Genomic DNA, 14,026 nt, shown 5'->3' with positions numbered 1-14,026 from the left:
GGTTCTGACAGAAGGTAAATAAAGTAAATGCACACAACTGCAGAGAGAATATGGCACTTTTCCCCTACTGTTTTTGTTTAGTCAGACACAAAAGCTTATCCTAGCTAACAGGCAGCATTTAGCCTTCAAGCTGGGGCTTCACCCAAAGACAGTGAAGGTTTCTGCTGCTCAGTACTTTGCACAGTCATTTACAGTGTAAGAAAGAGCCGCCTCCATCCTCTTTCCATGGATTATGCTACAACCCAAGATGCAAACAGCAGGGGTTTGTAACCAAATGCCAAGAAATGTTTTAAGCAGCAGCTTTCAGAAAAGCTGATGGCTTTGCAGTTGGAGGCTACTTCAAGCAGCACCTCAGCCTTAAGGCAACCACGCAGAAGAGGTGCTTCAGAAGAATTATATTTTTGTTATAGCAATAAGCTGCTAGGTTCTCAAAGCTGAGAAGGTTTGAGACAGTTCAGGAGGCATGTCAGGCAGTTCAGAAGGAAAAAGAAAGAAGAGCAAGGAACAAGAGAAGCAGCAGTGGAAAACTTACTGTACAGCTCAGTTTGACGTGTCATTTCCGTGTGGATTCCCAAATTAAATCATTTCTCCTACTGTACGGTGAGAATATAGGGAGGGATCAGATTGTGTGCTATTCAGAGGACTAACTGATTATTGACATTTTAGCAGTGAGCTTGTTTTTGTTCCTTTGCACATTTATAATAATACCTTTTACATGTTCTCTAAGAGACAAACCTCTCTCTGGTGCAGAACTGCTAGTCTGAAGATCTTTTGTTGGCACTGAGACGAATGCTAATGCGAAATATCTTATTTCTTCAGATGAAAGAGAAGCCGAGAACAATCCCCTCTGAAGGGTGGTGGCAGAAGGTGGGATCTGGGATCAAGAGTTTATGACTCAGCCCCCCCCCCCCAGCCCACCCATGCCCTCCTCCCTGTTTGCTGGGTCCTGCTGCTATCACACCATGAAGCAGCTCCTCCAGGTCTGACAAAGCTTCCCATCACACTCCCCGTAGCACAGCAGGGATGTGGGTCACCAGCAGACAGGACCCTCTGTGTTCACAGACAGAAACACCTGGAAGTGAAGCCTTATGCCAGAGACCACATGCTCAACCTTACATTGCACACCACTCAAGTCCTTGCCACTCTCCTCCCTTCTCCATCTATTCTAATCCCCCTGTTCTTTCAGGGACCAAACAAAGCCATGATGTATTTTTTATGCACTGATGTATTTTCCTGCTCTGGAGATATGCTGAAGACTGGTTATTGAGGCTCGACAGCGTGGCCCATACAGCACATCTGCCAGATGCCTGTATGCATGCACTGAACTGAAAGTATGAGGAAAGGGGTGTCGCTGAGTTTCCAACAACTTCCTTGAAATTAGAAGTAATAATAACCAAGAGATGCTGGGCCCTGGGGTACCTGGGTGTCAGGGATAAATTCTGGTGTCCAATAGGAAAACAGCATCAACAAAAGCTTATTCTGGTACGGGGACATTTATAATACCTCTCACTCCTGGTTAGCAGCGAGTACAGAGCTTGTGCAGTGGCTTCTTCCACAGTAGGGATACTAATAAACAAGATTACTTTCTTCTGCCTCTGAGAAATACAGAAGCTAAGTATGTTTGAGATATTGCTGTCTCTTGGACACATACTTCTGTTGACATGGCTTCAGGATGAACAGTAGCTTAGAAACAATTGAGAATTGGAAACCTGACCATCAAGCTGGAAGCACAACCACATAAGACTCTGCTCTTCACAAAACCCAACCCAAAATCTTTGAGGGAAAAGTGCCATCTGCCATTGTAACACTCAGTACACCACAGACTGTCTTGTGCAATAGCCAAAAAATAAAACCAAAAAATTACCTAAATGATTGCAGTGCAGCATATCCAGCTTGGTTTAGTGGTAGCAGTAGAAGACTTACTATTTCACTATTTCTTTTGCTCCCATGACATATCTTTAGGCATATCCAATTCTATGGCAGGCCTCTCAAAAACTCAATGGTTCAGCAGAGAGTAGAGACAGTAAGGTAAAAATATGGAGTCCTTCCATCACTTTTTGGTAACAAAGAAGACGAAACCCTTATGTGCTTATCCTGGCTGAGAAAATGTGATATTAGGATAATAAAAATGAAATAATATCAGACACTGAGTTTTCAAAGGTGTAGCACTAGAAGAAACTGATGCACTGTAACTCAGCAAGTTATCGGTACCAAATGCTTGACACTCGGGAGGACACAGCAATGAAGGGGTCAAACTTGCAATAACATCATGCAATATCCCATTAAAACTGACTACACTATTCTAAACACCAAAGGAGAAAAGGCAAAAAAGTACCGTACGTATCTTTAAAAAAGATAAATAATCTCAATTGCTTTTTGTACAGAAATAGAAACTTCTTAGGAATAAAATTCAGACCTCTAAAAAGAGGAAAAGAAAAGCATAACACATTTTTTCCTCAATCCAGAAGGAAGAAAATTTGAATCGACTGTAAAAAAACCTGCAAATAAAAAGTATTACGGTGAAGGGCTTGTCAATACCAAGATTCCTACTGAATTCCAGGGGGTAAGGATTTCGCCCATTGAAACGTCTTCACTTAATAGTACAGTCACTCACAGTATTGCTGGTGTTGTCAGACCACTACAAGGTTAACATCTTTATATCAGGAGATGTAGTCCACGTGAATGAGGAAAGAAGGGAAATACACAAAGCTCTTGGGTCATGCAGGCAGCCTCAAAACAATTACTTGTTTTATACCAAGAACAACATGAATTAAGAAGGAAAAGTGCACAATTTTGTATGCGTGTGTGTGAGAGGGAGAGAGGAACAAAAATCTTTCACTCTTTCCTCAGTAAGGATGCAGTAATACTAATTCTAACTCTAAACAATTTTAGCTGACAGGTTACAGTTGCACTACAAAGCAGAAGCTGAAAAGCGCATCACATTTCTTTCCCATGTTGGCCTTACCATTGCACCTAAAGAGACCCCAGAGAAATCATGAAAAGGGAATATAATCTGCACAGTCAGTTTATTCTGGGGCAACTTTTAATTAGAAAAAATAAAAATAAACCAAAGTCTATTCCTTTAAATCATTAATAAAAGAATCCTGCCTGTTAGAGTAATGAGTTTTCCTAACTCTAATCCATCTTTATGGCTGTGTTATTACCCTACTGTTTTCCTGTAATTGAAATGTGGCAGGTAGTTTACACACAAGAGGGAGTAATTGTATTGGAAATAAATGTTCATAACCAAATTTTTAAAGCTCATTTTTCTTATCAACTTTTAATAAAGAAAGCAAGATAATAATGATATTTAGCGTTTGTGCCATCTACAGCAGCACTTTGTCTCTCTAAATAGCTAACATTTCATTCAACGATTCTAAACCATACCCCTTCAGCTATGAATGCAGCCTGCAGCAAAAAAGGAAAAATCAGAGCAATGGCGGTCATTTGTTCCTGTTCAATTAAAATAATAAAATATGGCTGAACCTCATGCTGAAGGATGCAAACTTTCAGAAAACCTGGTGTGGTCCTGGAAGGAGAACACAGAGTTTGTGTTTGCTGTGGTTATGGAGTACCCCAACCTCAGCCTGATCAGGCCAGGAGGGGGAAATACCCCTCTCTCTACATCTTAAGGAAGATGGGATGAGGCAGGTCATTGTCTGCCCATTTCTACATTGCATTTTCTTGGAAGTGCATGTACAGATAGCACAAAGCTGCAGAATATTTTCCTTACAAAGCCTATTCTAGAGCCTTCGCTTTGGAAGATTCTTAGAAGACAGTTCACCAGGCATTTCAAGCCTTGCAAGCTGATTAGGGGAAAAGTATTATATTTCCATTTATTAATGTTTACAGTTTCGTAGAACCTGCCAATACATAGGACTACAGGATGCCATATGCAAACATCTTCTGTCCCAAAAAGCCTACAATCCGAAACATGCAAACAGGCAGCTATGGATAGAAACACCCAGGAAGGGCAAAGAAAAAGCAAAGGGTCCTCAGTGCTTTGATGGGCAGACAAGTAGGTGTCTGCCAGTTAAATGCAGCCACAACAGGACACAGTTCTTGTCTCTGCTGTTTAGAGCTCTTATTGCTGCCTAACAGACCAAAAAAGGGAACTAATGGATAATGCTTTAGACTCCTAACACTGTTTAAAATACCAGGCATTGTATGCTACCCTTGTGGAAAGAGGTCAATGCACTGTCACTGCCATTATCCAAGTCTTCTGAGCCTTGTACTGTTTAAAATAAGGATATAGGTTTGCCCTGTTTATGTAAGCACATCTTTTGTTGTAATATTCAGAAATTAATACAACAGGAAGCTTTTAAAAAGTGGTTTAAGCTCACTAGTAATAGCTGAAATAGAGGTCCCTAGCACATCACAGACATACAGCACAGAAAATATGTGCACTTCTATGTACAGTCATGAGCAATCCTACTGCTGAAGAGCTACATGGATGCTAATGCAGGTGGTCCGTAAAGAGCAAGGTTGTTAAGAGCTCTGGCTGCAGCCTTGTAATTAAATTGGCATATACAAACTCTTGCAGGGCTGTGCCTGCCTCAGGTGAGCTCTGCGAAGCTTAAGGTTGAGCATTCCACAGCTCGAGGTTGAGCCCTGTGACAGCAGGATAAAGCCCAAGCCTGTGCTGAACCTTCAGACTGAGCCACATACACAGCCCACAGGCATTAGTGTTTTCCACCCAAACCCACTATGTGCAAACCACATACTTCTAACCAGGCTTGCCCAAGATTTGAATGAAGCAGAGTTCCCTCTACCTATATATCATCGGAAAGCTGAGTGCTGGATGGTGGTTTCTACCTCAATTAGGTTAGGCCACCTTCAGCGTGCATTTGGGTTTCAACTGAAATTGGTGGCTTTGGTCCATATTCATTCTGTGGTTTGGCATAAAAATCAAAGTAAGGTTAAGAGGTAGTAACCTTCACAGAGCTTCCCACAGTCCCAGAGCAGCACAGCCTTGATGTAAATGAACAGGATAAATGGACCTGGCTACTGAAACCAGCTGCGGGACAGGCAGATGATATTTGAGGCCCTCTCCAGACCTGTTTTCCATACAGTCTGTGCCTGATAAAGGCATTTAAAACAAACTGAGGATCAAAAACTACGTAAGAAGTGAATGCACCAGAGGAGAGACTAGAGGGACCAATTTGCTCCACGCAAACGCAACACTGCTTTGACACAGCTCCGTGTAAAAAGCAACATCCACACATAAATTTGTTGAAGTCTTGAACGTTCAGATAAAAGCAAAACCTAGAATAAATTAGTGATGCCTTGCTTACTAAAAGCCACTGTTTGGAAGTTAATGGTTTGATTTTAAAGGAGTTGTCTGCTGGTACATGAGGCAGAGGGAAGAGGAAGGGAGGTCAGGGCATGAAGTGGAAGTTGAATGTATGGATACTGCTTAACGTGCATGAGAAGGTGGTTCTGTTTTGCTTCATCTCCTCCTCCCTTCTCCACTCCCAATTATCAGCCTGAGTTTTTCTTGAGCAAGTTTGCTGTGCTTATTAAAATACTGTGAGCACTTATTGGCTATAATGAGCACTCATTAAATTCTGGTGCCAGGACTGTTGTGTGGAGTTGAACAGACTCAGGTTCTGAGAGGAGAGCTCGGAGTGGAAAGATACTGGAAATGTTACATATTCCACAAGAACAGAAATACAGACTCTCCCCTCTTTTTTTGCTCTGCAAGCACTGGAGTAACTCAGACCTGTTAAGCAGCAGCTATTGCTTACTGACTACTTGAATCATTCCCCTGCCCCAGAAGGACTCTCAGCTCCTCTTATCAGAACAAGAACAAATTAAAGATTTTTTCCATATTTGCATCTTCTCATTTGAGAACTTTCCTACATTTGTTATCTAGAGATAAAAGTCTGCCTCTGAAAGTTCACTTAGTAAAGTAGTTTTCTCAGCCTCAGGGAATGGTGCAGGAGGGATTGCAGAGCAGGACCCAAAGCAGCTAGTGAGGCTGCAGGAGCAGCAGGAGGTCAGGAGATGAATGTGTGCATACTGGAGCTAGGATCACATTCTACATGCCCTGTTCTTATATTTACCTCCAATCGGCTGTGTGTCAGAGACACACACCCTGACTAGTGTGGCCATGCCTATAACCATAAAGCAGTTCCCACTGCAGGATTCAGTGCTACCATCTGTGTTTTTATCACTAACTGCTGTTCATCACCTACTAACTTTAGAATATATGAATTAACTAAACCCATTTACAAATATACTTTACCCTGTACTAATCCCTAGTGAATCAGAGGGCAAGTGACTATTTAAGGAAACAGAATCAGACAAGACCTGGAAGATAAGTGCATCTCCCAAAAAGACAGTGTATAACCTAGTGGGATGGAGAGAGCTGCTGGAAGGGGGAGGTTTCTGTATGTATCTCTAGGATGTATCCTGGACATCTCTCTACCCTTCTGCAGATGGCCTGAAAAATGCAATGCATCAGGAGAAGGCAGTGAGGGAGAAAAGAGCAGAGAAGTTCACCTGCCTTCCCAAGTAGCTTGTGGAGAGTTGACTGACCACCACCACCAAAGAGCAGAAAGCATGGGACCGACATATCAAAGTTACGTTATTCTAAAGAAATAAAGTTGCATTTCTGAAAGGTGAGAATCTGAAACTCCATTATTTTGTGCTTGGGCACTGCCTGTATAATGAGCATACGACTAAGTCTTCTATCACCTCAGCAATACGTATTTTTCAACTATATTTATCTACAGACCACAGTTCAGCACAAAATGTGCATCCAAATGGCATCAATTTCACAAGACTAAATACCTGGTCTGGTTAAGCATTAATTGCTTACCAGTTTGGCTCACTTTGTACCCACTCACAGGAGCTTTTTGTGGATTGCTGCTTTATAATTGCTTGTTCCCTAAGTACACATGCAGTGCAATCTTCTGCACACCTTGACAGCATCCTGGTTAGAGAAAATGAATGCTACGTGTTCCCCTGACACAGCATTTTGTCTGATGGATACAGTAAGTCAGAGACTGTTTACTCAACTTCTCATGGCCCATTAATGACATAATGTTGAACACAGCTGTTCAGGACTTCACAAGACCAAAGCAGAGAAAGAAATGCCGGGAGACTTCAAACACGCTGCTCACATCAGTGCCTGGCAGGGAAAGCCCTTGAAAGTGGTCTAGGGGAATTTAGCCTTACAGCTCTTTCATGAAGTAAATCCAGGATTAAAGCCTCAAACTCGGTTTCTCCTGAAGACTCAAATTATCTTAAAATAGCTCCATCTGACCAAGGGGGTAGTGACTGCTTTGAAGAAGAGGGGAGTAATCATTTCATTTTCATTCTGCCTAGACAAATTATCTATTGAAAAACTAGGACCTGCCATATATAAAGGCTCACTAGCCCTGGAAATCGGGTGAGCCTGGTTCATCATGTTTTGACTTCCAGTAGCAGAGGTGAAGCTCACCCTGTAAAAAGGCAATTCAAGGTCAAGGCATTCCTTAAGATCTCAAAAAGAGTTTGAACAGAGTCCAAGTGATGCACAGAGCGCTCTGGGCCCCAAAGGCACAATCTGGCCCAATGTAATCTTCCTCACAGTACAGCTGCCCAACATTTTTCTAGGGACTTCTGGAAAGCTAACCCTGGCCAGGGAGTGTGTACAGCAAGGGAATGCTGCTGGCAGGACTGATGCGCACCAACCATGCACGATGAGGACAAAGATATGCTTCTCCGAGGTATCGCACCCAGAAAGCCACCCTGGAAATGTTATTTTTCTTCACGAAGCTTCTGGAACCACGCCATTATGGAACAATAAACCATGAATTTTCCTTAATAAAAAGGCAATCAAGTTTCTCAACTTCCCAGCCATAGAGAAAAGCAGAAAAAAATCTAAGAGAAAGGCTTAAACCCATTCCCACACCCCAGTTCAAAATAACCTATTCCATTAATTTTAAAACACTATATAATTGAAAATTAGGGGAGGGTGGTGTGTTTTGTTTACATATATACATGTATATATACAGCAGGTAGAAGGAACATGATTTGCCACGCTGAGCTGATTCCTCGGTTTGGCAATACTGCAGACATCACCAGCAGAAAAAGAGGATCACTGGGTAAATTTGTAATAACGGCTATCCGTGGCAACTAAAACATCCCATTATCAAAGCTCTATCTGAAGTCATGCTCACAGGAAAGACCATCACCCTCCCTCATCTTCCCCAGACCTTTCAGGGTAACCCCTACTTACAATTGTGAAGTTCATAACCTTCAGAATCCAGATGGTCATAGCAAGGTTCACCAGGATTAAAATCATTAGGAGCAGCACAAAGAAATAGAGGCACCTCTTCCTCCAGCCATAAATCCCCACTTTGTATACCTGGGGTCCTTCCGAGCTCTGCATGGTGCTCCGGTGCGCGTACTGTTCCTGAGGCATCTGAAATGATCACAAAAAAATAACCGCATGTATTAAGCTGCAATAGAAGGGTAATGATAAAAACTGCATGTGTCTGTGCCTCTTAAGAGGATTTTGTTCTTTCTTTTTCAGAGTCTACCAGCTGGGCAGCGTCTCTTCCCATATCTTGGTTCTGCACCATTTTTCTTTCTGCTTACTGTATGCAGTAACATACCAAAAGAGAATTTTATGTGTTAAATATATATATAAAAATACATGTAAGCATGCTGTCTAAAGGTATCCTATGGAGAAACTCTCAAGTGACACTGCTCATCGCCCCAGGTTTTGCAATGCAGGCACTACAGAGCCTCCAAGGAAGGATCCTGAGGGGAAAATTTTGCATGCATTTGGTAAAAGCAGTTGAGTTCAGCAGTTTGTTTTGAAGATGCAATATGACTTCTCAGAGGCTTTAATTTACTATATATATATAACTCAACTAAAATCATTGCTTCCACCCAAAGCAAAAAGGCAAAACGCAAATGTTTGCCTTTCTCCTGTCCTGCACCCCAATCTTTCTTAACCAAGCAAACCTGAAGCACAAGTTTCTCCAGCTGTCACATCCCTAACGAATGATTCCTGAATATCTATGCTGGCTTAACCCTGGGTGGCCACGGCACCCTAGAACAACACTGGGGGCCAAACTCATTGAAAGAGGGAGGGAAGGAAGGAAAGCTGGTTCTGAGGAAATCAGCACAGCAACATCCCCAGGAAGAACTGCTTCACAGTCTCACACAGTGAGCTCTGTCCCCCTCCTACACCTCGGTACCCGGTTGGCTCCAGGCAGTCAGGGATCCAGCTGTCCCCACTATGGATGGGAAGAGATGGGTGCTTCTAAATGGCACTGCAACCAGCTGGGGCAGGGGTCTGGAATACAGCCACTGCACAATGGTTGTGTGCCAACTACTGTGCACACGGGGTTATGATTGTGGAGCACACAAATGAAAATGTTCATGTTCTGGCCCTTCACATTCGGGGTGTGCAAAGCCACTTTCATGGGCTTCCCCCAGGCATCAGTTTCTTATGTTTTCAGACTTTTTTGATGCACACAGACTGAGGATATGATATAATCTTTAACAACACACAGTTTGCTGAATGTTTTGCATTTAGACTCTATACAGATAAGGAACACCAAACACATTCTTGCATTACTTATCCAATACCATGGACTGGCATTGACGTTTGTACATAGTGAATTCCAAAATTCATGTACCAGGAGGAAACAATGCAAGTTCCTCTCAGTGGGAGTATGACCCGCAAGGGCACGATGAGACAATGGTGGAAATTAGATACTAAACAATAACAGCTTATACTTGTTTTCTATTATTTTCCTGTTTTTTTCCTTACTTTTTTGCTAATAGCTTCATACTCCAGCATCTAATAAAATACAACGTGCAGTCAGCAGTGGTGCAAAGCCCATTGCAGGCTGATGCAAAGTGAGTTTCTTCATGGCATAACTTTTATTTCAGTAGCATTGCACCAGGGATGAAGTTAACACTTCATCTTTGCTGCTTCAGTGCTGAAGCCCACACATTTAAGGCAAAGGCTGCCTGAAGAACCAGTTACCTTTTTTTTACCTTTCACTGCTTCAAAAGTTGCTAAGACCTGTGTTTCCTAATGCTGCCTGGCGTTGTCACCTGCAGCATAGGCGATCAGCCACCTCTCCCTTCTTTTGCAAGCCTTCACCCAGGCTGAAACATGCGCTTAGGTACTAAATAATTCCATTCAGGCACAAAATTCTTTTGAGATCACAGGCATTGACACCTCTCCTGATCTGGACCTATAAAGCAAAGCTGACTTAGCAGCATATTCAGGAAGGCTGTGTTTAGCCCAGGGAGGCTGTTGTGCTGTCAGCCCTGCTCCCATGCCACAGACAGTGCTCCTCTGGAGGCTGGTGATGCCCATCTGCCTCCTTCCCTAATGTCAGCAACAGTGTTAATCCCCCACACTCAAAATCCACAACAGTGGACAAGAAGATTTTAAAAATCATAAATTAGGTATTGCTATAATTTTCCTCTCCGGTTTCTGAACCATTGCATTTTTAAGGATTTTTTCCCCTATATGCTCTAGGTCTACAGCCCACCAAAGAGAAAAGCAGGTCAGATTTGTGCATCAGCGGGGTGCTGCGAAGGACACCTGCAAGAGAGGCTCTGGGCACCAGCGCTGCCCATCTTCAGGCAGCTCCCAGGCTGAGCTCCCTCCTTTCAAATGAGGGTGCTGCATGTGCTTGCTGAACTAAAACTAGAGCAAGGCGAGCCTCAGCAGCCCATCCACGCCTCCAAGCCTGTCTGCTTCTTCCAGCTTTCTCAGCTGCGCTAAATAAAGGATCTCGCACCCCACTCCCCAAACCATGCCTTCTTTATAACCTCAGACTACCCCAACCCCAGCTAATGCTATGAGGATCTACAACATCAATTATGCAGACAGTCATGTTATGTCAGGAGGAGCCAATGGCTCACGGCAAATAAAGCTGTTCTTAAGATGGGTTGGCTCTGCCAGTTTATCCAATGTGCGTTAAAAGTACATCACCACAGAAAGGTGTGTCTGTATTAAAGAGCAGTTTTCAGTCATGCAAGTGGGCTCGCCATAAATCACTTCTGCTGTTCAGATCAGTTGGGCTATCTATCTCTACCACAAATTCACCCAAAACCAAGACAGACACATAGATTTTACCAAGGGACAGCAAAGCAAGTTGGTTACAACAGATCCAACTCAGTCTGGAGCAGTATTTTTGCTCACAGATGCCAAGATGGAAGGCTTTGCAGCACAGAGCTCATCAGAGAGGAGCTGGAGAGAGGAGATGGGTCACCAACAAACACATGCACTTGCAGAAAAACAGGCCTTTTTACACAGCTACAAGCACTCCAATCTGTGCAAAGGGAAAACTTAAACAATACATTACTGAGTTTCTACTACCTGGGGGAAATTATAACCACAAGTACTGTAAAGGCAAGGATTTTATTGCCTAATATTTTAACAGGGAATCCTGGAGAGCACATATTAAATGCAGCCTCTCCCTTGGAGAAAATGAATAAATTGCATTGCTAACCCTCTCAAATTGTGGAAGACATTTGACCAATGAAAACCAATATGAAATACTCAGCTCAAAATACCTCTTATTGCAAAACTTGTTTATTCTCCTGCTCTCTCTCCTTTTTTTCTTTCTTTTTTCTTTACTTGCAGTCTCTAGGATGGAGAAAATAGCATATCCAGCTGGGGCAAATGTTTGCAGATACCAAAAGAATTTATAGGAACAGAACATAACTGCAAAGAGCAACTTGCGTTCACACAGCAGCCTCATTTTGATAATTTCTCTAGTTCTGATATAATGTTTAGCTTAAAGCTGCCATAGCAGAGATTGAGCAACTAAAGTACTACAATATGCATGATGAGCATGACTTAGTAATATGGCATAACTTTATAATAAGAAAACATGGGAATTGTAGACAGCATGTTCTTCCATAGAAACTTTCACACAGCCACATGTAAAGCTATATATGATTTCTACATACCCTTTCCCCCAAAAACTGTCAATACCAAAAGAAAATGCTCTTGTCTGTAGTTCTCCGGGAAGAGAAGACAGAATGATGGACAGAGAGTGCTAAGGTGCATTAAACAAATGAGTAGAATAAGCAGGCAACTCCACAAGGAGCCAGCTATATCCACTACCAATAATCTGCTCTGTGAGGGAAGGGAAAGTATGCTAGCCATAACTTACATTTTGGCAACTTCTCCTGACTCAAACATTAAAAAGAACTAAGGCACCATAAAAGTATTGTTGTGAAAGGACATCCAGCGGTTGCATGCGTAAGGTAATTCCCTCTTCCAATTACTAAACTAAGGGGAAAGGCTGCTAGTTGCTTAATAGAGCTTTTTTTCTTCTTCTGAAATGAAAATATTAGGAACAAGTGCCTAATTTCATAATAGTCGTGAAAACATAATACTGAAATAAATATAGAAATTGGAAAGAGAAGTGTTCCCTTCTAAATGCAAATCTGAAAGTGTCTGCCTGACATGAGAGGGCTTAAAGACACACATGCATAGCACTGGACCACCATCAGCACACGTACAATCCCATTTACAGTACAAGAAATGCAGTATGCCAAATCTTCACAGTTTAGCCATAGACAACATTACCATGACTACAAAAGTATAGCCTGGAACCCAGGTAATTCTCCAAGGAATTCTTGCTGCTGCAGGAACAAAAAAAAAGGGTAATAAGGTTTTGCACGAGCTGTACACTGAATCCTTATACATGAACACTGCAAACAGGGCCTGATACAAAATCCAGTCTGCTTAGAAAAGCTATTCATCCTTTCACTTTAGGGTACCTTAGAGATATGGTCCATAACAAGAAAGACTTATGTGGGTTTTTTTAAGACCACTGGAAGAGTCATTTCACCACGTCATCTGATCCACACAGGCTGCTATCAGAGTACTTCTGGCAAAGAAGCTTCTAAACTTCCCTTCAGCAAAGCTGAAACCGGGCTCAGCTGAAAGGCATCACAAATCAGAACTGGCACTGAGCTTCCAAAAATCACATCAGATGCCACGAGTTATGGCAAATCTTTATTGCATGCTTTTCCCCCTTCCACCATGTCCTTCTGCCCTGGCAGAAAGCTTCTGACTCCGCACATAACCCAGATCAATGATTCATCAGGCAGAAGAAGTGTTTTATATGCATAAGGATAGATAAACACCTTTCCCTTGCAAACACCCAGAGCTGTAACATCCCCTGGCTATGCCAGGTTTGTAGGCTCTAAGAGGACTATGAACAGGGTGAAGCATAACAAGAGGAATCAATAATGTTTCTGTGCCACACGGGTTTCTTTGATCGGTGCTTAAATGATGTATGTTTAGTAATAGAACAGTTTTAAGCTGAAAGGGGATGCAATATGGGAATGCAGCTTCTCTCTTATAAGTCCACTTGAAATTTGTTGCCAAAAATGCCTTAGAGCTCATTGAAACTGGTCACTACAGCGCAGACCAAAAGCCCCTAAGCCCTGTGCAGCTGAGAAGGCATCTCTCCTCCCTGCCTGCTTGCAAAATGAAGAAGATCTGACTTCAGGCCAACCTGTAGCATGGTGATGGGAACATGTTTCTATAGATGAGAGAGGGGTTCAAATTCCCTTGCGCCCTGGACCTACATCTCTCACGTCACTTTGTGTCCGTATCACTGACATTCTCCTCTTCTCTTTTTCTTTGTTTTTTGAAGCAGAAATCTTTTATTTTGGGATGAAATGTGGAAAAATAAACTAAAAAGCCTTCAGAGGTGCTCTCTGCCATATCACTGGAAGGCAATGTGCTAGTTGTAAATGCTTTGCAGGTTCATCTTCTTTAATTTCTCTGTCTTTTGAGTGCACACTATCCACCAGGTTCAAAAGAACAGACATTTCTGGAGCGTGACTGAAAACAAAATTTGGCGTGAAGAAGAGTGTTTTGAGCCATCTATCAACAAGACTTTTTGCCTCTCCACTCCCCATAAAATTCTCTCTCAAGTTTGATGCCCTCAGGCCCCTTAATTCACCAGCATCATGATCCAAAATTGATTGATGGCCCTACACAGGGGTCAGACCACAGCCTGGGTCTCCATAAAAG

General features: G+C 42.5%; 1 protein-coding gene across 3 annotated transcripts in view; it reads right to left on the bottom strand.

The window, feature by feature from the left end:
* Positions 1 to 14,026, bottom strand: part of SGCD (sarcoglycan delta) — a 355,893-nt gene that overhangs the window by 151,686 nt on the left and 190,181 nt on the right. For all 3 annotated transcript variants that reach the window (XM_030504746.1, XM_030504744.1, XM_030504745.1), the window contains exon 3: positions 8,228 to 8,413. In XM_030504746.1, coding sequence (XP_030360606.1) covers positions 8,228 to 8,413 — 186 coding nt within the window. The remainder of the gene's footprint in view (positions 1 to 8,227; positions 8,414 to 14,026) is intronic.

This window comes from Strigops habroptila, chromosome 12 (assembly GCF_004027225.2).
Source record: "Strigops habroptila isolate Jane chromosome 12, bStrHab1.2.pri, whole genome shotgun sequence".
Taxonomy (NCBI): domain Eukaryota; kingdom Metazoa; phylum Chordata; class Aves; order Psittaciformes; family Psittacidae; genus Strigops; species Strigops habroptila.
This window is presented reverse-complemented; position numbering and strand designations above follow the sequence as displayed.